At 39.9% G+C, this 23,326-nt stretch overlaps 1 protein-coding gene across 1 annotated transcript in view; it reads left to right on the top strand.

Annotated features, from left to right (window-relative positions):
• Window positions 1-23,326, top strand: part of Abcb5 (ATP binding cassette subfamily B member 5) — a gene marked incomplete at its 5' end in the record, with an annotated part of 135,496 nt that overhangs the window by 43,482 nt on the left and 68,688 nt on the right. The window contains 4 exon segments of the mRNA XM_008841543.1: window positions 7,903-8,078; window positions 12,315-12,471; window positions 17,466-17,606; window positions 23,199-23,236. Coding sequence (XP_008839765.1) covers window positions 7,903-8,078; window positions 12,315-12,471; window positions 17,466-17,606; window positions 23,199-23,236 — 512 coding nt within the window.

Here is a 23,326-nt window from a genome sequence, read left to right on the forward strand (position 1 = left end):
AGTTTCTGATTCTTGTGTGAGACTCAAGCCTTCCTTTGTTGAGTTTAGGTCTGCTTCTTTTTGTAAACTTTGTGTGCCTTTGTGGTTCACTTGTTGGGCATGAAAAGCTGGTTGATCTAGGCTTCAGGTTCTCTCTTTTGTTTTTTCTGCTCCTGAGTTTCCACAGAAGCCCAAGCTGGATGAGGATCAGATGCTCTCAGGCTTTCTCCTCAGGACTGGATCCCTCCAGGAATGATGCTGGCCCCAAGAACCTGAGGGGTGGGCTGCCCAGAAATGCAAAGGAAGGTGGGGACAGAAGAGACCCCAAGGGCTCCTGAGAACTAGAGGGAGGAATTGGGTTGGTCTGGATGCAAAGGATCAGGAAGCAGTGGAGAGTCTGGGCCAACAGGTCAGTCCAGAGATCTGGGGTGCCAAGACAAGAAATGTGCCAGTGCCCCTGCTAGGAGGAGAGATGGGGTGGGGGAGCTGGGAGGGTAAATGAGGCTGGGGGAGTCAAGATGCAGTGGGAGCTCCCAAACTTACCCAGGAAAACTGCTGGCCCCAGGAAGCTGGTGCTCTGGGCCACCCAGAGATGCACAGGGAAAACTGTTCATTTCTTAAAGCACATGGGATGAACATTAGGTAAGAACTGTGGACTTGCAAAGAGATGTAATAAATTTAAAATTCTTGGCAACAGGGCATATATCTTAATGGGTATTGTGAATTTAGAGTTATATAACCATTTGTTTACATTTCCTGAAGTTTAAGTCCATGAGAGCTGTGGGATACACCCAGTAAAAAATAAAAAGTCACTTTGAAATTGAAATACATATAAAATTCATCATTCCAGAAGGTAACAATAACAAAAGCATTCATTTTATGCACATATTTACAAACCACACTGTGTGCTGTAATAGATTAATTCTTTTCCAAAAAAACATTTATTTTACCAGTAATGGGCCTCCTGGTGCCGTTATTTAATGCTGAAATTAACATGGCACCACAGTCAACAAAACCACCAGGGCCTGGGTCCATCTCTGCCTGTGATTGGGAAAATGCGTACTTCCTTTTGTTGACCTTCTTTTCTTTTCAGTGACTTGTTTTCCTTAAAATGCTCAGTGCTCTCCAACTTCCCACATGGATTTAGGGATTCCTTCCATGTCTCTAGGTTAGCACTTGCTTTTACTAAAAGGCCATAACTAAACAAAGATGCCTTTCTCTGTAATCATAAGGGTAAATCACAAAGCTGTAATCCAATGAATAAATTAAAGGAGAAACTGAAGATTATCATGATGAATGCTGAAGTCCCAGGGCTTAGTTAACTAGAAAAATAAGAGAATGCATGAAAATAATTTAAATTTCCAGAAATAGTTAATTCAATTAGTTGAAAATTAGGGAACTCTATACTTGAAAAGGAAAAATATTACTTCTATAATAATATATACAAACTTTAAAATTAATAGAGTAGAATTTTCTGGGTAGTGTCCAATCTTTCATTCATAAACAACTATAGGTATAGCTAAAACATATAAGAGGCAAGACAACTGTTTCTAATCACTAGACAAGAGATAGTAAAAACTATCATTCCTGAAAGAAAGGAGAGAGAAGAAACTCATGAATTTGCAGCATTCTGTCTTTTGACTTCATCTCTGTGAACTGGGATCCAGACAGAACACAGAATCCCACTGAGCTGGAAATCAGAAATCAGATTTTAGGGTAGCTTAGGCAACGGGAAAGTTATAAAAGACTTATGGCATTGAGGAGAGAAACAGAAGTCTTCTGAGGATGAGACTCCTGAGGGTGACCAGAAGGTTACAGCTGCAAAGCAGAGCACAGAACACAGGAGAAAAGCAATGTTGTAGGGCCACACAAACACCTTCAACATGCAAGGCATGCAGCAAAGACATCAAATAGCCCTACCTTAGAGGTAGGTGAGGACCACAGCTCAGAGTAAACAACTCTAAACTCCAGAAGCACAAGATCCCCAGAGGAAACAGAATTAGAAATGAATACTACCAAGTCGAAAGATTTTTCTAAAACTTCATTCCAGTCAGCAAAATTAAAAAAAAAAAAACCAAGATTATCCTGGTTCAAATCAGTAATCAGTGAGCATTTGAACTACTTACTACAGCAAAACTCAACAGTTTTTCAGAAGGAAACAATACACTCTCTCCAAAGTATTGTGCAAGGCATTCAATAATACTTTACAAAATCAAAACATGCAAAGAAATGGGAAAATACGTTTATTTGTTGCAGAAAACAGCTTCCAAATAAATGAAGCAAAAAGTGATGCAGCTAGGGGAGACAGAAGCCTACCATGTTAGGTGATTTTGATAACTGATAAACTGAGAGTATAAATGGCCTGAACGATACTGTCAGTCAACTGTAACACAGAGGTATAGAACATTCTACCCAGCAACAGCAGAAACACTCTTCAGAGTTACTCAGAGAGCACTTACTGAGATAAACAGTATTCTGTTACATCAAAACAAACCATCGGCAATTTCAAATTCTAGAGAGCTCTAAAATAAATCCTTTAACCGTAATTAGAAACTACATTCAACAAATACATTTGAAAAATAAACAAATTTTTCAAATTAAGTAACATATCTTTGTGCTAAGGACTGAACCTGAACCTCACACAAGCTAGATAAGTGCCAGGTGAGTGTTCTTTCACTGAGCTACATCCTCAGCCTCTAAATAGCACCCTTCTTTTTCTAAAAAGGGCTCAAAGAGGAAGTCTCAAGAAAATAACCCTTTTGAACTCACTGAAAATATGAGTCACTACTGGTATAACATGTCAAAGCACAGCTTCAAAAAAACTTGTGTTATTAAAGCTTTGGGAGGAAAAAGAAGAAAACCGCACTGTATGCGAAACATGCAAGAGGAAGAAGAGTGAATTGAACCAAAGCAAGGTGTCGGGAGAACAGCAAAAAGAGCTGAAGTCACTGAAATCCAAAAGTGAAAACTGTCAGTGACAACCACGGAGACCAAGAGCTGGTTCCTCATAAAGATCAAGAAAGAAGGTAGAGGGATAGAGATGGGAAGAGGAAGAAGAGATCGGGAGATGGAGGGGGAGCAGAGAGAGAGATTAGGAAAGGGAATGGGAGAAAGAGAGAAACAGTACCAACAGTGAAAGATTCTTGACTATTGATCCCAAAGTCACTAAAAGGCTAATAATAAGGGAATGCCAACAGTGCTGTGCCTATGAATTTGACAGTTTAGATGAGGGTCAGTTCCTTGAAAGAGATAACCTCAAAACAAATTCAAGAAAAAGCAGATGACTTTAATGGGCCTAAAACTATTTTTTTTTTAAATCAAATGGATCTTTAAACAGTAGCAACAGCTGCAAATGAAATTTAAAATAAAATTCACAATGCCATTAAAACCCCAAATATTGGGGCTGGAGAGATGGCTCAGTGGTTAAGAGTGCTGACTGCTCTTGCAGAGGACCTGGGTTCGATTCCCAACACCCACATGGCGGCTATGAACCATCCTTAACTCCAGTTTCAGAGGAATCTGAAGCCTTCTTCTGACTTCTGGTGCTTTGCACGACACAGGCGCACTCACATACATGCAGGCAATGCACATGTACACATAAAATAAAAATAATAAATAAAATATTTTTTTTTAATTTAAAAAACCAAATATTTAAGAATAAATTTAATGAAAGATTTCTAAGATTTCTATGTAAAAACTATAAAGCATAACTAAACGATGTAAGAAATCTTAAATAAATTAAAACTACCACAACAAAAAAACATTAAATGATATATGAAAATGAAAGGTAAAAACTATAAAGCATAACTAAACGATGTAAGAAATCTTAAATAAATTGTGTCAGTTATGCATTCCTCCCAAGTTAATCCATAAATCTGATTCTTTTTCAATCAGAGAATCCCACCAGGCTTTTGTGTATGTGTAGAAACTGACATATGGATTTCAAAATGTTTCTGTAAAATCAAAAGGTGAAGAATGGGCATAACAATTTTGAAGGGAGAGCACGGTGAGAACACCTACCGTAGCTGATTTTAAGACAGCAACGAGGAAAGTAGTCGAGGAATGAAAATGAATGTATGGAACAGGAGGGCAAAGACCCAGAAACACCCACACCTATCTCATCAGCTCAGTTTTGACAAAGCTAATAGAATTACACAGGTGAAAGAAATTTTTTAAACAGATGGTACTAACAAGATAGCCACACAGGTAAAAAAACAAAAAACAAAAAAAAAAGCTCTGGCTTTTGTCACATCACACAAGGAATCAATTTGCCATAGATTTTAAAGCAAAATGCTAGCTCGACTTTCAAAAATAAAAAATTCAAAGAGCACTTGGTTGCCTAAGACAGGAGGATCTGCAGTTCGAGGCTAGTTAGCTACGTAACAGGGAGCCAATCAGAGTTACACAGTGAGACTGTCTCACAAAATTAATTATTTCTAAATTAATTAAATTTTAATTTTAGTTAATTAAACACATCAGGAGAAAAAAGAAAGCCTTCATCATGCTGGGATAAGCAAAGAATTCTTAGACAGAAAGCCATGTACTATCTTTTTTGATGGTAAACTGGGGGCTGGAGAGATGGCTCAGCAGTAAATAGCACTTGCTAGTGATCTAGATGACCCAAGTTCAGTTCCCAGCACCCACAATGCGTGTCTCACAACAGCCTGTAACTCCAGTTCCAGGCAATCTGACACCGTCTTCTGTCCTCTGAAGGCACCTGCACATATGGCATACACACAGACACACATACATACACATAAATAAAAAGAAAAAAGAAATCTTAAAAATAAATGGTAAACTGGCCAGGTGTGTTTGCACACACCTGTAATCCCGGACTTCAAGGGGCAGTGGCAGGAGGGTCACATGTTTGAGGCCAGCCTGAACTAGATAGTAAGACCACATCTCAGAGAAAGGGAGAGAGGATATGATCATGATATATATCATCATTATATACATGTATGAAATTTTCAAAAAGTTTTTTTTAATATTATTTTTAAAGAAACTAAAGGTCAAGAGTCTAAATTAGTGTAGAGTGTTTACCTAGCATGTACGAAGCCCTGGGTTCAATCTTAAACAGGGAAAAGCCAAAAAAGAAGGAAGAGATAACTTGAATCCAGCCAAAATTAAAACCTCCTTTTCAAAAAATACCATCTAGAAAATTAAAAGACAAAATGTACAGTACAAGAAAATATTCTAAATGAATCTACCTGACCAAGGCATTAATCCAGAATATATAAACCTGGTACAATCAGAAATTAGATAAACACTAATGTAAGACTTTTAAAATATTTTTTACTTATTATTTTTCTTCTGTGCATATAAGTGTATTGCCTGCATGTATGTAGGTGCACCTGTGTTGTGCAATGCCTGTGGAGGTCAGACGAAGGCATTGGACTCTCTTATAACTGGAGTTACAGATAGTTGTTAGCTGCCATGTGGGTGCTGGAAGTCAAACCTGGGTCCTCTGAAAGAACAGCAAATGCTCTTAACCGCTGAGCCATCTCTCCAGCCCCTAAAGTAAGATTTATAAAAATAGATAAAAACTTCAATATTGGGTAAAAGAAGAACCAAATGAGCAATGCACACAGACATAAATTGTGCACAAAAATATTCCATTTTATTTGTGATCAGAGAAAACCAAAATAAAGTCACAGTAAGATACTATTTCATACTTACCAGAATGGCCAAAATTAAAAAGACTCACAAAATGATCAGTGACAATGTCAGCAATCGATCTTCCCTTCCTTCTGAGAAGATGGTTGGTTTAGAAAGCAATTTGGCTACCACACTGCTAGATGTGGAGTAATGGCTCAATCACTCTGTTTCTAGGTATTTTCCACAAGAAATGAAAACCAACCACAAAAACACCCTTTACACAGATTGTAAGAGCCAGAGGTTGGGTAGGACTGCTGGGGATCAGTGTCTCCTGGACATCACTAGGCCATGATAATGAACTCACATCAACTGTGGTTGCCTGTACAAGATCAAGCCACTACTCAACATTCCACCAGACCCCACCCATACCTGGAGCTATTGACAGCTGATGGCTGTTGAGGAGTCCATCTTCTTTGGGGTCGTGGCACCTGGTTGATTGGCCACACTCCAGTGGATGGCCCTGCACCCCTGCACATAGGAACAATGCTAATTGCAATCAATGGGTTTTTTTAAAGGGGGAGAGAGAGAGAGAGAGAGAGAGAGAGAGAGAGAGAGAGAGAGAAACTAATGTGGGAGGGGGTCCAGGAGAAGTTGGAATGAGAAGGGGAGGAAGGTATAAATATGATCTAAATATGTTCTATACATATTTGAAACTGCCAAAGAAAAATTACCAAAAAAGACATTAAAATAGGGTCTAAGGACATCACTCAATTAGTAGAATGCTTGTCTAGCATGCAAGAAGTCCTGGGTTCGATCCCCAACACCACAAAAATCTAGGCATTATGGCTCACATTTGGAATCTCAGCACTTGGGAGGTAGAGGCAAGAGGGTCACACACAAAGAAGTTTAAAGCCATCATGGGCTACATAGCAAGTTTGAAGCCAGCCTAAACTACATGAGACACTATCTATAAATAAACAAACAAACAAATAAATAAATAAATATCCATTACACTAGATTAAAAAGAATATCCTTCAAAATCATTTGTTTGAAGTTCTAGAATCAGTGAGAACTAATTTACAGTGGCAAAAATAAAATCCTAAATATTCTAAGGCAAGTTTTGGGTTTGGACTGAAAGGGAATCCTTGCCAGTCACAGCAGCGATCTGTGCTGTGACTGGATGGTGATGAGGTGCTGTGGTATTTTGTTTGTCTAAATCAACAGCGCTGCATCATAAGATGGATCTGCTTACTGTGCATAAATGATACTACAAGGCTGATATTTTTGCTGGCTCTGGTGGCACACGCTTTTAATCCCAGCACTCAGAAGGCAGAGGCAAGCAGATCTCTGAGTTTGAGGCCAGCCTGGTCTACATAGGGAGTTCCAGGTCACCCAGTGCTATATAGTGCTATATAGTTCTCAAAACAAAACCAAACAAACAAACAAACAAAACTGGTATTTTTAAAATTAGGAAAAATGGCCTCTAGAAATTAATTTCTTCAATATTTGAATTTCTAGCCCTGAGGAAATGCATTTGGCACTGGTGATATAATTCAATAGAATATGACTGACAGTGTTCCACTGGAGTTAGAGGTTACCCCCGCTGTAAATTCCTAATAATATCTCTGTTAAAGACATATTTATCAAGAGATAAATAAAAATAAAAGGCCTTAAACATTCCCAATACTGAGAAACGTTTTAGGGGGAAATTGGACTTTTAAAAAGATGTTGTGGTAAGGTTTGATTTGGTTTGGTTTTTGATTTTTTGAGATGGGGTCTCATGTAGCCCAGGCTAGCCTCAAATTTGATATGTAGTTGAGGATGGCCTTGATCTCCTACCTGTGGCTCCTGAGTGCCAGGCTTATAGGTGTGCACCACCACACTTGGCTAAGTGGTATCCATTCTCAACTTACTGTTTTCTTTGCCCAAGAAGAAAATTATGGACAAAATATCAAATTGCTAATAAATATTTCAAAAAATATTTACATATTTGTATTAAGTAAATATTTCATAGATTTTTTTAAAAATATTTTAAGATCATCTACCAGAAATTTGAAACTTCATTTAATTATTAATTTCTTGAAGAAATCCTTCTTTTCTGTGTGTTCTAATATGTCTGGGTCCTAGCCAAGTTTTTCTTACCCTCTCTTTATAAGAGCCTTTTCTCAGAGTTGTTTGTCTTTAAAATGAGCAAATCAAAGATCACAGATCGTGAGCAGTCATGCCAATACAGTAATTGAGCGGGTATTAAAGCACAATTATGTCATTTCCTCTCCTAATCATTTAATCACCCTGTTTCTATGCTTTTCCCTCTCTGTATTTCACTAGAAATTTAATACATTGGTAGGGGAGAAAGGAGCCCAAATGAGTGGAGGCCAGAAACAGAGAATCACAATTGCTGGAGCTTTAGTTTGAAACCCCAAAATTCTGATCTTAGACAAGGCTACGTCTGCCCTTGATACAGAGAGCAAATCCATTGTTCAAGCTGCACTGGAGAAGGTAAGTGGACAGGATCACTTCTGAGTCCCATGCTCCTGGTTCACTGTTGTTCTCTAGTATAAATAGCATAGATGGGGGGGCAGTCAGTGGGCACCTGCTGGGCTTTCTCGGAGTTCCCAATAAGCTGTACATTCAGGATACGACTTGAAGGAAAAAATAATAAATGCTAGTTGGCATTAAATACACAAGCACACATGTGCATGTCCACAGAAACACACAACTGATATGCAAGCTATCATCCCATCTACCCCCATCCCAGGAGGGCTGTACCTGACCCTCCACAGACCAACAGCTCCTGATCCCAGCACAAACGCGGCCATGTGCGTCTTCTGCTTCTTCCATTCAGAGCAGTGGGATTCTCTTCTCTGACCAGTTTTCTTCTTTAGCAGAGCCCCAAGGGAATTCATGTTAAACACAAATTCACTTCAGGTTGAGAAGCATTGACTTCCATTTGCCCTCCACCAACAGCCCTGGAAACTGCCACCATGAGTGTAAGGGACTTCAGAATGATGGTAACATGGTCCAGTGACCTAGCCTCACTTCTGAACTGCACATATCATTCCTCATTACTAACCTAAATTGTTGTAATCACTGTGTTCCCAGATGGGCTGGCTGACAAGAAATGTGCATGCACACATGCACACACACATCATCATCATCATCATCATCATCATCATCGTTATCATCTATATGCATACATATATATACATATACACAGACTACCCACATATATACATTCCTAACAAATGTGTGACTATGGGGCCAGTGAGATTGCTCAGTGTGTAAAGGCACCTGCTTCCAAATCTAATAATGATTTTGATCTCCTGGACCCATGCAGTGGAAGAACTGACTCCCACATCTTGTCCTCTGACCTCCACATGTATGCCGTGGCACAACTGCACCATGACATATGTCCATCTACATGTACAAAATAAATAAATAGAATAAAGAAATAAATGTGTAGATATCATGTACACATATGGCATTTACAGATGAGTAATTTTTATAATTAAAACTAATGAAAAGATCTGGTAAATGCAAAAGTCTGGCTTTGATGATAGTGTCTCCATGTCTAATCCTATTCCCTAAGCGGTTTTAAAAATTAAATTCCAGTTAGAGTACTCAATATTGGTAGCGACTCTATGGCCATCTGAGACCTGAGTGTTACTCAAGATTGCTCTGTAGCTTTCCAGACCCTGGAGCATAAATCCGCATGTTTCTAAGTGATAACTACATGGCCGCTCTCTTCCAGGTGCCTTGAGAAAGTTCTTTTGTCTCATCCAATTGTGTCATGCTGATATCAGTGGATATCCGGGTTCAGTGGGCACCTGCTGGGATTCCAAGATTCTTATGTCCTGAAACAAGAAATTACAGAGGTGGATAGTAGAAGCAGAGATAGCTTATGGAGAAAAACAAACACTTAAGGGAGGAAGCCGGCCAGAAGCCCTAGGCTCCAGGCCCAGAGGCTGTGACTATGCGTCATTTGCATAGCGTGGACTTTCTTATGCATCTGCATAGCATGGCTTTTTCTTTTTCTTTTATTTATTTATTTATTTATTTTTATTTTATTTTATGTGTATGTGTGTATTGCCTTCCACACTGCATGCAATGCCCATGGAGGCCAAACGAGGGCATTGGATCCCCTGAAACTGCAGTTTTGGATGGTTATTAGCTGCCATGGAGGTGCTGGAACTTAAACCAGGGTCCTCTGCAATGTGGGTGCGAGGATTCGAACCCTGGTCTTCTGCAAGAACAGCCAGTGTTCTTAACCACTGAGCCATCTCTCCAGCCAGCATGGCTTTTTCACATGTGGTTTCTGTTGCATGTCAGTCTTGGTGGTGGCAGAGGGCTTCCAGTCTTCATCTCTGCCAACCAGTTTCTTTCGCCTGCTAATTCTCAGCCCTTGTGGAAGGCCCTTCAGAAGGCATCCTGCCTTATTTTCCTCCTCACTGGTTAGGATAATAATGTAGCTGGTCCTCTCAACATAAATCAAATGTATTACAATGTTTCTTTCTTCAAAAAAGCTATGAAATAGTAGCAAAAGACCCTTAATCACACTATGTACATCCTCCTGAGATGTGCATGCATAGATTACCCATAGGGACAAAGCCTGTTAAACAGAGAACTTGCTTTTCCAGTTGTTTTAGATTTCTTGCTTTTAAACCAAAATACAGTACATTCATATTAAATAAAATTGTGACAATTCAGAAAAATATATCCAATTGGTCTAGTAATTAAATATATGTACTATTAGTAATGTTGACATATCCTATATAAGTCTTTTTTCCTATGGATAGTTTTTAAAACCATGTTATAACAGGATACATGAACTTTTTCCTGCATTTTTCATATGACATTGTATCATAATGTTCTCATTGTTTCTGATTCTTAGCAACTAGTGATTTGAAAAGTTTCCTTTTCTTATAGATGTGGAATACAAGACTTTGAAAGAAACTCATCTCTCTCACTAAGCACATCTATTGCAATAAAGAGACCTTTCAGGGGAGGAGAGAACTACACTGGAGTCTAGTTCCATGTTTTCCAGTGGCTGGTGGAGGCCTGGAAAAGTTCTTCGTTTGCAGAGTTCCAATTTCCCTCTCTGAAACAGGTAAGAGTAAAATTGGGAATGATTAAATTCAATAGTTGTGATACAGTAGTGGTGATGCTAACTGCCCTTTACCATGTGCCTGGAGGGTGCGTGTCACTGTGCTGGGCTTTCTGAGTGGAAAATTCAGAACCCCAAGATGAGCACCACGGCTGTGTGGACTGAAAATGAATCTGGAAGATTCCAACTACTCGCAGCTAGCACAGAGTATTGTTGGTGTACCAACAGGCACACCCAGCAGCAAAATAACAGACACAGTGCAAAAACAGACCCAGAACAGTCTGGCCTCCTCAGGATAAAGGCCGTTCTGTAGTGAAGTGGGAAGGGATTGTCTTTCCAGAGCACTCTGCTCAGACACTCATTTAATTCAAGGGTGACAGTGTACATTGATGTGACATCACGCACAAAAATCAATTCCAGATGAATAACAGGTTTAAACATGAGAGGCACAATAGCAAAAATTGGAGGGTAAAACAGAAAAACCTCTGTGTGATAGTGGGGTAAGAATTTCTTAAGGGGGACACAAAAAGCACAATTAGAAAAGAGGAGCATTGCTAAATAGGACTTCATTAAAATTTGAAGACTTGATTCATCAGAAGACAACGGTGAAAGGGTGAGGAGACAGCCGCATATGCAGAAGAAACAGCTAATCCGTAGTCTCTCACAAAGACCCCAGAACTAGACTCTATAAACAACTCCTGAAAATTGACAGGAAAAAAGCTCTCAAAGAAAAATGAGCAAAAGATCTGGGCAGTTCACGAGAGAGAGTATTCAAATTTGAGCTAACCAAATGGAAAAGCATTCAACTTTATTAGTCCCTCAGGAAATACAAATAAAAGCTACCAGGTGATAGCACTCATCTGTCAGGCAAAACAGACATACTAACCATTGGTATGACTACAGTACAGCCTGCATTCTCTTGGTCTTCAGGCACTCTCTAGACTGGAAGAGCCCCCTGGAAGACTGGCAGGACCTAGCAAGGCAAAACATGTGCACTCTGTGCCTCGGGAGCCCTTTCTAAGGTGTTCACTGCTAAAGTTATATACATGTGTTCACTAAATAAGCACGTACAAGAATCTATGCATAAAAACCCCTAAAGACTACTCCGGCCCAGTCAGAAGTAGAATGGATAGATTGTATTCATGTAGAAGACTCGCTACATAGTAATAAGAAACAAAATGGTTAATCTAAAAACATAATACTGAAACAAATTCTCAGACACAGAATACAGACTGCCTGATTCCATCTACATAAAACAGAAAAAAATCATGGCCAGTGCCGTTGGGAATGAGAGGGTAGTGACCTTTGGTGGGTGAGTCTGCACACAACTAGTTGAAGGATAGGCCCATTTCAGAAATGACAATGAGTTTGTTACTTTAATGCTTTCTGCTTCTATGGTTAACTGGAGAGCTCAGAAATTCCTGCTGGGCTTTTTTTCTAGTGCTAAGATACTATGGTTTTAATGAAAAGCACCTATTTGGAATCACATTAACTCTTTTTATTATAATTTCTACTGGCCTTCCTAATTCTATTTCTATATCCAAAGGTAAGAGTCATTAATATGTAAAATAATAATGCAAAAATAAGTTTTTCTGACTATTGTAGAGGTTATTTCTAACACTATTCAATATGTACACAAAGGTCAGACTACAGTTGTGATAGCACATCGGCTCTCCACTGTCCACAGTGCAGATCTGATTGTGACTATGAAGGACGGTGTGGTGGAAGAAAAAGGGACCCACTCTGAACTAATGACAAAACGCGGGCTGTATTACTCACTCACAATGGCACAGGTAGTGTTTGTAGGATTTCATGTGTGGGGCGTTTCATTTTCAGAGAGAAGACCACACTAAAAACAGAAGTGCCAAACTGTTAAGAGTTTTAAATTTCACACACCAGGGCCAGGGTGGTGGTACAAGCTTATATGCTCAGTACTTGAGAGTCAGAGGCAGGAATATTATGAGTTCAAGGCCAGCCTGGACTACATAGGACTACCATGTCTCAACTACAAATTGGTATCAAGGAATGTGGCAAATTCACAACCAGTTGCTTAGATTATGATCAGAACACAAAGTAGTATAATGTACAATCCCTATAAAGATTTAAAACTTAGCTACAGAGCCAAAATCATGCATGCAGATACTGCAAGTTATAGAAATAAGCAGCAAGACTAAGCAAAAGGGAGTTATATTATCCAAGGAAGAGCCTAGAAGGCCGGAAGGTAGGAGGGGAGGAGAAAGCAGATGAAATCCAGGAAGACGAGAATCCTGCACAGAGATTTTTCTTTTAAATCAAAAACTTGGTGTGCAACTAAAACAGAAAGATCAGTCCTACATGTGTAAGATGAGCATTGGGAGAATAATTGAAGATTGGACAATAAGGGGCAGATCCTGGAAGTTCTTGGAAACCAGGGAAAAGTATTGGGATTTAAAGTGTGGAAAGTGCCTGACACTGCCTGGCACACAGTGGAAGTCAATAAACATCTGCCGAATGGAAACACACGCACATGTGCATGAACACACAAACACACACACACGCTTATGCTCCATATATATACATGCTCATGTGTGGAATGGATAGCTCAGACAGGGCTAGGGTAAAGTGGCCAACTCCCATTTTGAGGACCCACATGTCTGCATGCCATGAGATCTGACTAGGTTTCCATAACTCCTTCATTAAGGCAGATCAAGCGACATGAGAGGTATTAAGCCCAAGCATATTTCAAATCTTAGACAAGTTCAGTGAAGTCACAAGGACTCATTCTTGACTTCTGGACACACTTATTTACCCACTGTTGCCTGTACTATCAAAATAAATCATTTTGAAGATCCATGATGATCCATATGGAGATGTTACTATTCTAAGAAAATTATGAGGGCAAGGGATATGGCTCAGTGGGTAAAGCACTTGCTCTAAAAATGTGAGGAACCGAGTTCCAATCCCCACTCATGTGGGAGCTCTTCTGTAATTCCAATGGAGACAGGAGTCTCCAGAAAAAGCTGGCTAGGTAGACTAGCCATATTGGTGATCCTTAGGTCAACTGAGAGACCTTGCCTTAATGAATAAGGTGGACAGAAATTGAGGAAGACTCCTGATGCTGGCCTCGGGCCTCCACATGCACACACATACATGTGTATTCACAACCTCAAATATGTATGTGTTTACACACCTGTGAACAAGCATATGCATACACATGCAAAAAAGGAAGGAAGGAAAGAAAAGAAAAGAAAAGAGAAGAAAAGAAAAGAGAAAAGAAAAGAAAAGAAAAGAAAAGAAAAGAAAAGAAAAGAAAAGAAAACAAAAGAAAAGAAAAGAAAAGGAATGAAAACAAAAGAAAAGAAATAAAAATAGGGCAAGGGGGATGGCTGAGCAGTTCAGAGTACTGAGCACTTCCAGAGAAAAGAAAAGAAAAGAAAAGAAAAGGAATTCTGAGACGCAGCATAGCAAAGTACTGAGGTTTGAGCTCTGCAGTCACTACAAGGTGATTCAGCAAGGTACCAGCTTTAGGGCCTGGAACAAATAACTTAAATTCTTTGTGCTTCAATTTCCTAATGCCTAACATGGAGAAAATAATTAACTATTGTAAGTATTAAATAAACTAATTCATATAAAGTATTTATAATTATTGTTTATGTAAAATGTTATTGCATTATTATTATCAGCATTAATGTTATCCAATCAAACTTCACAAAAAGAAGTTTAAATCATAGCAATTAATGTAATGATTTATTTAAGTTGTAAATGAGAATATATAGACATATTCTTTGGCATGATTCCATGTGTATATGAAGTAAAATCAGTTACAGATAGAACACATACACATAAAACTATTGCCAACATTAATATTTTTTAGAATGTCCTATTCTTTAACAATTTCATACATGTATGCATTGTATCTTGATCATGTCCACCCCAAACTTCCCCCTTCCACTCCCCCTGGACACTCCCAACACATCCTCCTACCATCTTTATGTCCCCTCCTTTTCTTCTAACTCACTGAGTCCAATAGTGTGCCTGTTGGACTACTGACTAATCTTGTTGGCTTGATCTTACTCAGGTCTTGTGCAGGTAATCATGGCTGCAGGGAGTTCATTAGTACAATAGCCATATCATGTCCAGAAGACAGCATTTCATAACAGTCCTCCCCATCTCTGGCTCTTACATTTTTCCCCTCCCCCATCTTCTGTGATGTTCCCCAAGCCTTAGCCGAGCTAATACCGATGTCACATTTAAGACTGAGCACTCAATAGTCATTCTCAGCACTTTGGCCTGTTATGAATCTCTGCATTAACTGCTGCCCATGGCAGAAGCTTCTCTTACCAAGGCTGAGTTCAACACTATGAGTACGAACATAAATATTTAGAAAGTACTTTGATGCCATGTTCACTTAACAAAACAACAGTAGGTTAGCCCTTAGGGCCTCAAATTTCTCCTAATCCATGGGTTTTGACCAGGCTTATAATACCAGCATGGGTTCCCTCCTATGAGGCAGGCCTCAAATCCAAGCAGAAAGCAGTTAGTTACCCCCATAATCTTCATGCCACTGTTGCCTGGCAGACCACTATTGCAATATTCAGAATTCACTGCTGGCTAAGACCATTGATGACTTTCTCCCCTGCAGCCTACATAGTACTTTCCAGCACTGTGAAAACTAACTAGTGGGAGAAAATTTTCAGGTTAGTTCCAACTTGAGTTCTCTGTGTCTTGCAACTAGATTGTATTGTGTATTTTATCAACAATAGGATGTTATTATCTAGTCCGGGTGGGCAACTGAGAGCAACAACAACAGCCTGTGCTGTTTTGAAGATATCTGGAGCCTCCTTGACCAATGTGGAGGTGCCTGGCACTGAGATTTTCATTTAATAACCCACCTCTAGGAGCAGTATCACTTGTGCTTGCCCAGGCAGGATACCTTTGTCCAAACTTCTTTATTTTATTATGCTTTAATTAGCTTATGAGATGGTGGAGTTTCATAAATCTTCGCACATCCTTAGTTTTGGAATCCCATCCCTAACCACTTCCTCTTCTTTGTGTCTTTGCTCCCATCCCTGCTTAAACCTTTAACCCACAGTATCCCCCACTACCACCACCGTTATTATTTGTCTACCATACTCCTTGGGGAAATCATTGTCTTCTACTTAATAGAAATCCTTCTTAGAAAAACTTACTATGAGAAGTCAAAATTTTATTTTAAATTTGCAGCGTGAGTCCTGGAAGAAAAAAAAAAGCCAAAAAACGATTTCTTTCATGGTGGAAAAATAGCAGAAAAGATGGTAATGGTATGAAGGAATGTCTGGTTAAAAGTGACTGTACCTTTACCTGACTGATTAGCAGTTCTTTAGCTTGTCAAAGAGTCAAGAGTGTCCCTGGAAAGTGTTCTATGTGGACATGTCCCTTGCCCACCTCATCCCACCTCCATCCCCCAGTCTTTATTCCCTTTCTCCTCAGCTGCTGTTCCGAATGGGCTCCCGTTTCTCTCTTGCCAAATCCCTTTGCTAAAAGAGACTTCACAGAAAATCCCAGATCTACTCTATCACTTTCAGATCAATGGAGAATATGCAGTTCAGTTATTTTAATATAATTACCCTCATTTCTGTGGCTTAAGAAAAAGAATAGCTAGACATAGCGTAATCTAACTTAGAACTTTCACCTTAACTTGTGATTTCAATAGTTTATTTCTGGTTAATCTGACTTCCTTGTATTTTCTTATTCTTGTGGCGCCCCCACCTACCCACCCATTTGCTTTCATATCTCAGTCTGGACTGGGCTGTAGCTGTAGATTCTTTTGGAACAAAATAAAGTCTAAGTGCACACACAGGTGCCTGGTTATATATTATACATGGATAAGCTTCAGAAAAGGTAGAGATAAGGGATCAGAAAGTGCAGTGCCTGCATCAAATGGCTGCTTTTGCTAGCACCTGTCCCTCCACTGGTATCACTGGTGTCCTGTTTTGAATGGAGGCATTGTTTTCTCCTGTTAACTGTGTGTGCCTTTAGAAAAGAAAGCCCTACAAGCCATTGTCAGTCAAGAACATGTTAGTGTTGGACTTATAGAAGTCCATCAAAAGCATTCAGTAAGAGACACACAAGAATAAGCCATGTTCAGCCAAGCAGTGGTGCGTGCATTCGTAATCCCAGCATTCAAGAGGCTGAGGCAGGGTGATCTTGACTTCGAGGCCAGCATGGGCTACATAGCAAGTTCCAGGCTAGCTTGGGACCACAGAGTGAGAATCTCTCTTAAACTAAATAAGTAAATAAATAAATAAAAATGAAAGAATATACCACTTTCAAATGCAAAATCAATGTCAGTTTTAAAGTAATACAACAAAATAGCTTTGTAGGGTTATTTTCCGTGTGTGTATTTGTGTGTGTCTGTGTGCCCGTAAGTGTTCTGTGTGTGTAAGCATATATGTGAAAGACAGTCTCAAGTATTTTCCTCGGGCACCATCCACCTTGTTTGTGGAATCTCTCACTGACCTGGAACTCACCAAATAAGCTAATCTGGCTAGCCAGCAAGTCCCAGGGTTCAACCTGTCTCCACCTATCCACACACCCACTGTCTGACCTCCAATGCCATCTCACACCACCAAACACCTCCCTCTTCTTCCCAGCACTGGGATCCCAAGCTCATTCCACCATGCCCAGCTTTTTTTAACCTGGGTTCTGGGGATCAGACTCAAGTCCACGTGCTTGTTTGATAACCACTTTACCAACTAAGCTGTCTCTCCTGCCCCTCCTTTGAATTTTTAAGGCATCATTATGACAGCGTCTATGCTCTTCATTTAAGGATATTAAAAGGTCTGATGAACAAATGGACTCAAGGACATATTCTGCTGAAGGAAATACTAGCCATGTTTCTCTGTGTACTATGAATAGCACCAAGTCCCCCTGCATTGACAAGTCTGAGGAAGCCATCCACAGTAAAGAGGTTCTGGCTCTTCTACCAACAAGCTTGTCCACATGTTCTCCAACATCCACTCAATCCTATAAAATTTAGAATTGACTTACAGTAGACTAGTACTGTGGAACTAAGTTCACAAACTCACTCTAGCTAGCATCTTTGTTATCTCCACCCAGAGGCCCTTCTCTGGCCCCTGCAGTCTCTAGTGAGACTACGTTTGTGTCAAAGATTCTTTTGGAACAAAATAAAGTCTCCTGTGACACTAAGAAAGGTGCCTTCTAGTGAGACTACGTTTGTGTCAAAGATTCTTTTGGAACAAAATAAAGTCTCATGAGAACATTGCTATTCTCTTCTACAAGGCAAACCATGAGTTTAAACAGTGGCTTGAAGTATAGGTTATACCACCAGGTGTGGATCTGAGTTCAGAGGACACCCCCTGGGATTTCCAGGGTCTTGTGTTTCAGTACAAAGAACTGGACCAGCAACAAGTGGGTAGTGATAGAAACAGAGAAGGGAAAAAAGAGGCACTCCCAAGAATGGAAGTGGGCTAGAAATCTGGGCTGGTCCAGCACTAAAAAGCCCCAGGCCCCAGTGTCATGATCTGTTTTTGGTCATTTACGTAGTACCTGCCTTTGCTGGGAGATCTCTCCTGGCTTTTTCTTGCACATGTCTGTGTAGTTACATGCAGCCCTGGTGGAGAAGGATTTCTGGTTCATCTTGATGTCTCTTTCTCCTGCACTTCTGCCACAAAAGGGCCTGGATGCTCCCCCTGCCTGGAATCAGTCAAATCCCCAGGTGCACCTGAGGCCTCCAGGCCAAAAGCAGCCTGAAGAACCTAGCTCCCTTGGGCTCTTTCCTACTTCTAACCTCGGTCACCCTGCTTTACCCCTTACACCACTCAGTTCTCTCTTCAGCGTCCACCCCACTTGTCTCACTTCTCTATCACAATTTAGCTTCCCTTCTCTTAACATGCAGGACACCTACCCTGGGCCTCAAACCCACACTGAACGTTCTCTGCACTCCATAAGCCCCGTGCCATCTTCATCTCACTGCCCTCTTCCCTGAGCCAGCCCTCTCCCCTTCCCAGCCACTGTGTGCTGCTTTGCTTTGTTATCTCCACCCAGAGGCCCTTCTCTGGCCCCTGCAGTGGTCGCTTCAGTGTCAAGGCCTCCAGTCTCCAATCACCCAACAGCTGTCCTGGACTCATGGTTGCCTCCTGTTCTAGTCTGCCTTCAATTGCTGTGACAAAACATTCTGACCAATACCAACTTGGGGAGGAAAGGGTTTATTTGCCTTACATCTCCTGGGTCACAGTTCATCAAGAGGGAGCCCAAGGTAGGAACTCGAGGCAGAAACCTGGGGACCAGGGCTGAAGCACAGGCCATAGAGGAAAGCTGCTTACTGGGCTCCTCTGGCCCATGCTCAGCCTGCTTTCTTATCCAATACAGAACAACCTGCCCAGGGGTGGCACCACCCACAGTGGGCTGGGCCCTCCCACATCACTCAAAAATAAAGAAAATACCCCACAGACATGAGCATAGGCCAGTCCAGTGGAGACAATTCCACAGTTGAGGCTCCCTCTACCCAGGTGTGTCAAGTTGACAACTAAGGCTATCCAGCATACCTCCCAAACTGGAAAGCCTTTCTTTTCCTTGGGGCTAACAAATAACTCAGGTTAAAGCACCTTAGCTCTTCCCGCTGTCTTCTTGCCCACATTCTCCCTCTCATCTGTCAGTTATCTGCCCACTCCCCTTGATTTTGCACCCCAGCCTCTACTGCCCTTCTCTGGTGCTGCCAATTGGGGTGTTTCTTGTTTCGGATACAACTCATTTCCTTTTGCTATGCGATCCTCATAACATTCAGACTTAGACTTTTTTCCCCTTTCTATCAGTTTTCTTTTTGTAAAAGTTCATTTTAGCTGGGCGTGGTGGTGCATGCCTTTAATCCCAGCACTAGGGAGGCAGAGGCAGGTGAATCTCTGTGAGTTCAAGGCCGGCCTGGTCTGCATAGTGAGTTCCAGGACAGCTGGGACTACACGGAGACCCTGTCTCAAAAAAGACAGACACACAAAAAAGTTCATTTTAATAAGCACACAAAAATAATTTTCAAGCTGACAAGTTGACTCTACAGATAATGGTGCTTGCTGCCAAACCTGATGACCTTAGTTCAGTCTCCAGGACCCACACAGCAGAAACAAAGAATGGATTTACATGTTATTCTCTGATCTCCACACATAGGTAACACACACATCACTAAATAAATAAATAAATAAAATATTTTTTAAAACATGAAAAAATAAGACCCCCAAAACAAGAAGAAAAAGCAACCCATGGAACTAAACTCTAAAATGATCTACTTTGTAGAATTAGCAGACATTAAACATTTATGGTATCTGCAATTCATATGCCCATATGTTCCCAGAGGAAAGGAGAAGGGAGAGTACCAAAAAACATTTGAAGAAGTGATGGTAGAAAAATCTCCAATTTTGAGGAAAATCTTGAGACTGACTGAGCAAGTAAAAATGAGAATAAAACTACCAATCAATATCAAGAACGAAAGAGATAGGTCAGGCGAGGTGGTGCGCAGCTTTAATCCAGCACTCTGGAGGCAGAGGTAGGTGGATCTCTTTGAGATCCAGGCCTGTCTGGGCTACGTAATGAGTTCCAGGCCAGTCGGGGATATATCGTGAGACCTTGTCTCAAAAAAATAATTGGGGGTTGGGGAATTGGGTGGAGAGATGACTCAGCAGTTAAGAGCATTGGCTGCTCTTGCAGAGGACCTGGGTTTGGTTCCCAGCACCCACACGGCGGCTAAGAACTGTCTGTAACTCCAGTTCCAGAGGATTCAATACCCTCTTCTGACCTCTGTGCTATTGCAAGATACAGGTGCACTTGCAATCATGCAGGCAATACACTCATACACATAAAATAAAAAATAATAAGTAAAATATTTTTTAAAAAAAGAAAAGGAAGATGACATCAGTACAGATTCTACAAATGCTAAAAGAATAACAAAATAACCTTATGAGGACATTCCCACAAAAAATCTTGCAACTGAGATGAAATGGACAAATTCTTTGAAGGATAAACCTTCCAAAATCCATTCAAGAATAAATTAATTAGGGATCAGCAAGATGGTTCAGCAGATAAAGGAAGGTACTTGCCTCTAAGTTTGGCAACCTGCATTTGAACCCTGGGACTCATATGGTGAAAGGAAAGGATCAACTCCAAAGAGTTGTCCTCTGGCCTCTACCTCTACATGTGTATCACAGCACGTGCCCCTCCCTACATATGCACACACATACACACACACACACACAAAAATTTTTTTAATGATCCAATAGTAAATATTTGTGACTTTGAGGTTACTCAGTTATAATACCAAAAACATACTAATAGAAGAAAAAATAATAATAAATCAGACATCATCAAAATCAAGAACTTTGACATTTATAAAACAATTTTAAGAAAATGTAAAGGATAAGCATAATCTGAGAGAAAATATTTGTAAATCACACACCTGATGGACTTATACACATAAAATATTAGAAGTGAGAACAAAGATTTGAATAGAGATTTTTACCAAACAGTGAGGCTTGAGCAGGTAAAGCAGACTCAATGTCACTGACGTTAGAGAAGTGGAAAGGAAAAGCTTGGTGAGATAACTGGCATACTTGTTAGAAAAATGGCTGACTGTTGGTGATGATGTGGAGAAAAATGAATGCTACGTTTTTTTCTGGTGGCAGCAAAAAAATGGTCAAACTATTTTGGATAAAAATTTGGTAGTTTTTTTAAGTTAAATATGCATTTACTTTGAAATGCAGCCATTCCATTTCCATATGCATTTCCAAGAAAAATGAAAGCATGTATCCATATCAAGTTTTACAACTGAATGCTCAGACAGCTCTATTTTTAATAGCTCAAAAGTAGGACCCACCCAAATTTATATTAGTGGTGAGTAGAGTAATAAATTGAGGTAACCATACAATGCACTACTACCGAGCAATAAAAAAGAATGGAATGCTGGCTTATGAAACAACATAGGAAAATCTCGAAATAATTATATCAGGCAAAAGAAAGTAGGTGAAAAAGATTATAAAATGTATGATTCCATTCATATAAAATTCTGGAAAATATAAGCTAAAGAGACAGAAACATGTCTTTAGTTCCAGGGGGAGACAAAGGAGGTTAGGCGACTAAGAGGTGAAGGGAAAAGACTTACGAAAAGCAGGAGGAGGGTTGGAGAGATTAGCTCGGCGGTGAAGAGCAAGACTGCTTTTTCAAAGGACACGTTTGATTCCCCACATGCACATAAGGTGGCTTACAACTGAGTGTAACTCCAGCTCCAGGGAAATCTGACGACGTTTCTAGCCTCCTCAAGCACCTGCACTCACATACACGCGCGCGGGCGCACACACACACACACACACACACACACACACACATAATTTTAAAATATAGAAATAAATCTTTTTTTAAAACTCAGGAAGAACCCTCTTGGGAAATGGTTGAGTTTGTTATCATAACTGTGGTAATAATCTCATGAGGATCTAGCTATGTGCAAACTTCCAAAGTATACTATGTATGTGCAGTTCCTTGTATGCAAATTAGAGTTTGATAATACTCTAAAATAGATGAGATGAAATTTAAATTCTTTAGATGTTTAACTTTATAAAATTGTTTTTGTCTCTAAAGATAGTGCCTATTGTGTCTTTTTACATTGCATTATCTAAAAACATGATATAACCTGTAATATATTAGGTGGTATGACATCACTCATGATTTTACAGAAATTTTTTGTTTTATTTTTGTCTAACTTCTTTTTATTCTTTTATATCTTGATAATAGTATTTAAGTGATACCCATTTTTTTAACCTGTTATTATCCCAGAGGGTAAAGGACTCCTTTAAATCCTACCTTCTTAAACTGTGAGTCACCACACATGGGGTCCACAAACTGAACACTGGGAGCTTGTAAAAAAGTGAAAAACAAAAAAATACTGAAAACAGCAAAATGTTTCTGAATGCACAATGGCTAAACATTAATTCAAAATCAAGCACACATTGAACTTAAAGTGTTTCTGGCTGTGCTCAGCTGTATTGCAAGGGCAGCTTCACTGCAGCCTCGGTTCAGACATGCAACACACACACTGTGCATGATGCACACGGTCATACTATGTGACGTTATAAATGATGAAATTGGGACACTTTCAAAAGAAAAACTTTTACCTTCCACTCTTTTTGGTTTCCTTCCTGTAAACTATGTCCTAGATCAGAGCACGGTGTGAACCCAGTTTGGCAAAGAGTAAAGAAAACTTGGCCTATTCTGTATTCTTAGCTCTCTGAACATGTGAATGTGCACTTTTTTAATGACAGAAACTGAGTGAAATTCCAAAAACCGACGTTGTACAAATCATCACTTTGAAGTAAGATTCCTTTACGTTTGGGGCACACCATTATTAAAAGCAGGTGGTGAATTTTTTTCTAAAAGAAGTATAATTTTATCCTGCCATTTATTACATTTGATAGATTCCATTACTGTCCTGTTGGTCTTACCTTGTTTTTCTGGGGTCCATTGTGTCCTCAAAGCGAGGTTTTTAACCAGGTTGTTTTATTTATAGACAAGTCTTCCCGAAGTTTCTCTATTAAAGATACTTAAATTATAGTCATGTATATAGAGATTAGAAATGCATGTGAAAACGTCTCAATGTCAATTGCTTTGGAATGAATTCTTCTGTATGAAAAAAAA

This window comes from Nannospalax galili, unplaced genomic scaffold (assembly GCF_000622305.1).
Source record: "Nannospalax galili isolate Female #2095 unplaced genomic scaffold, S.galili_v1.0 scaffold158, whole genome shotgun sequence".
Classification (NCBI taxonomy): domain Eukaryota; kingdom Metazoa; phylum Chordata; class Mammalia; order Rodentia; family Spalacidae; genus Nannospalax; species Nannospalax galili.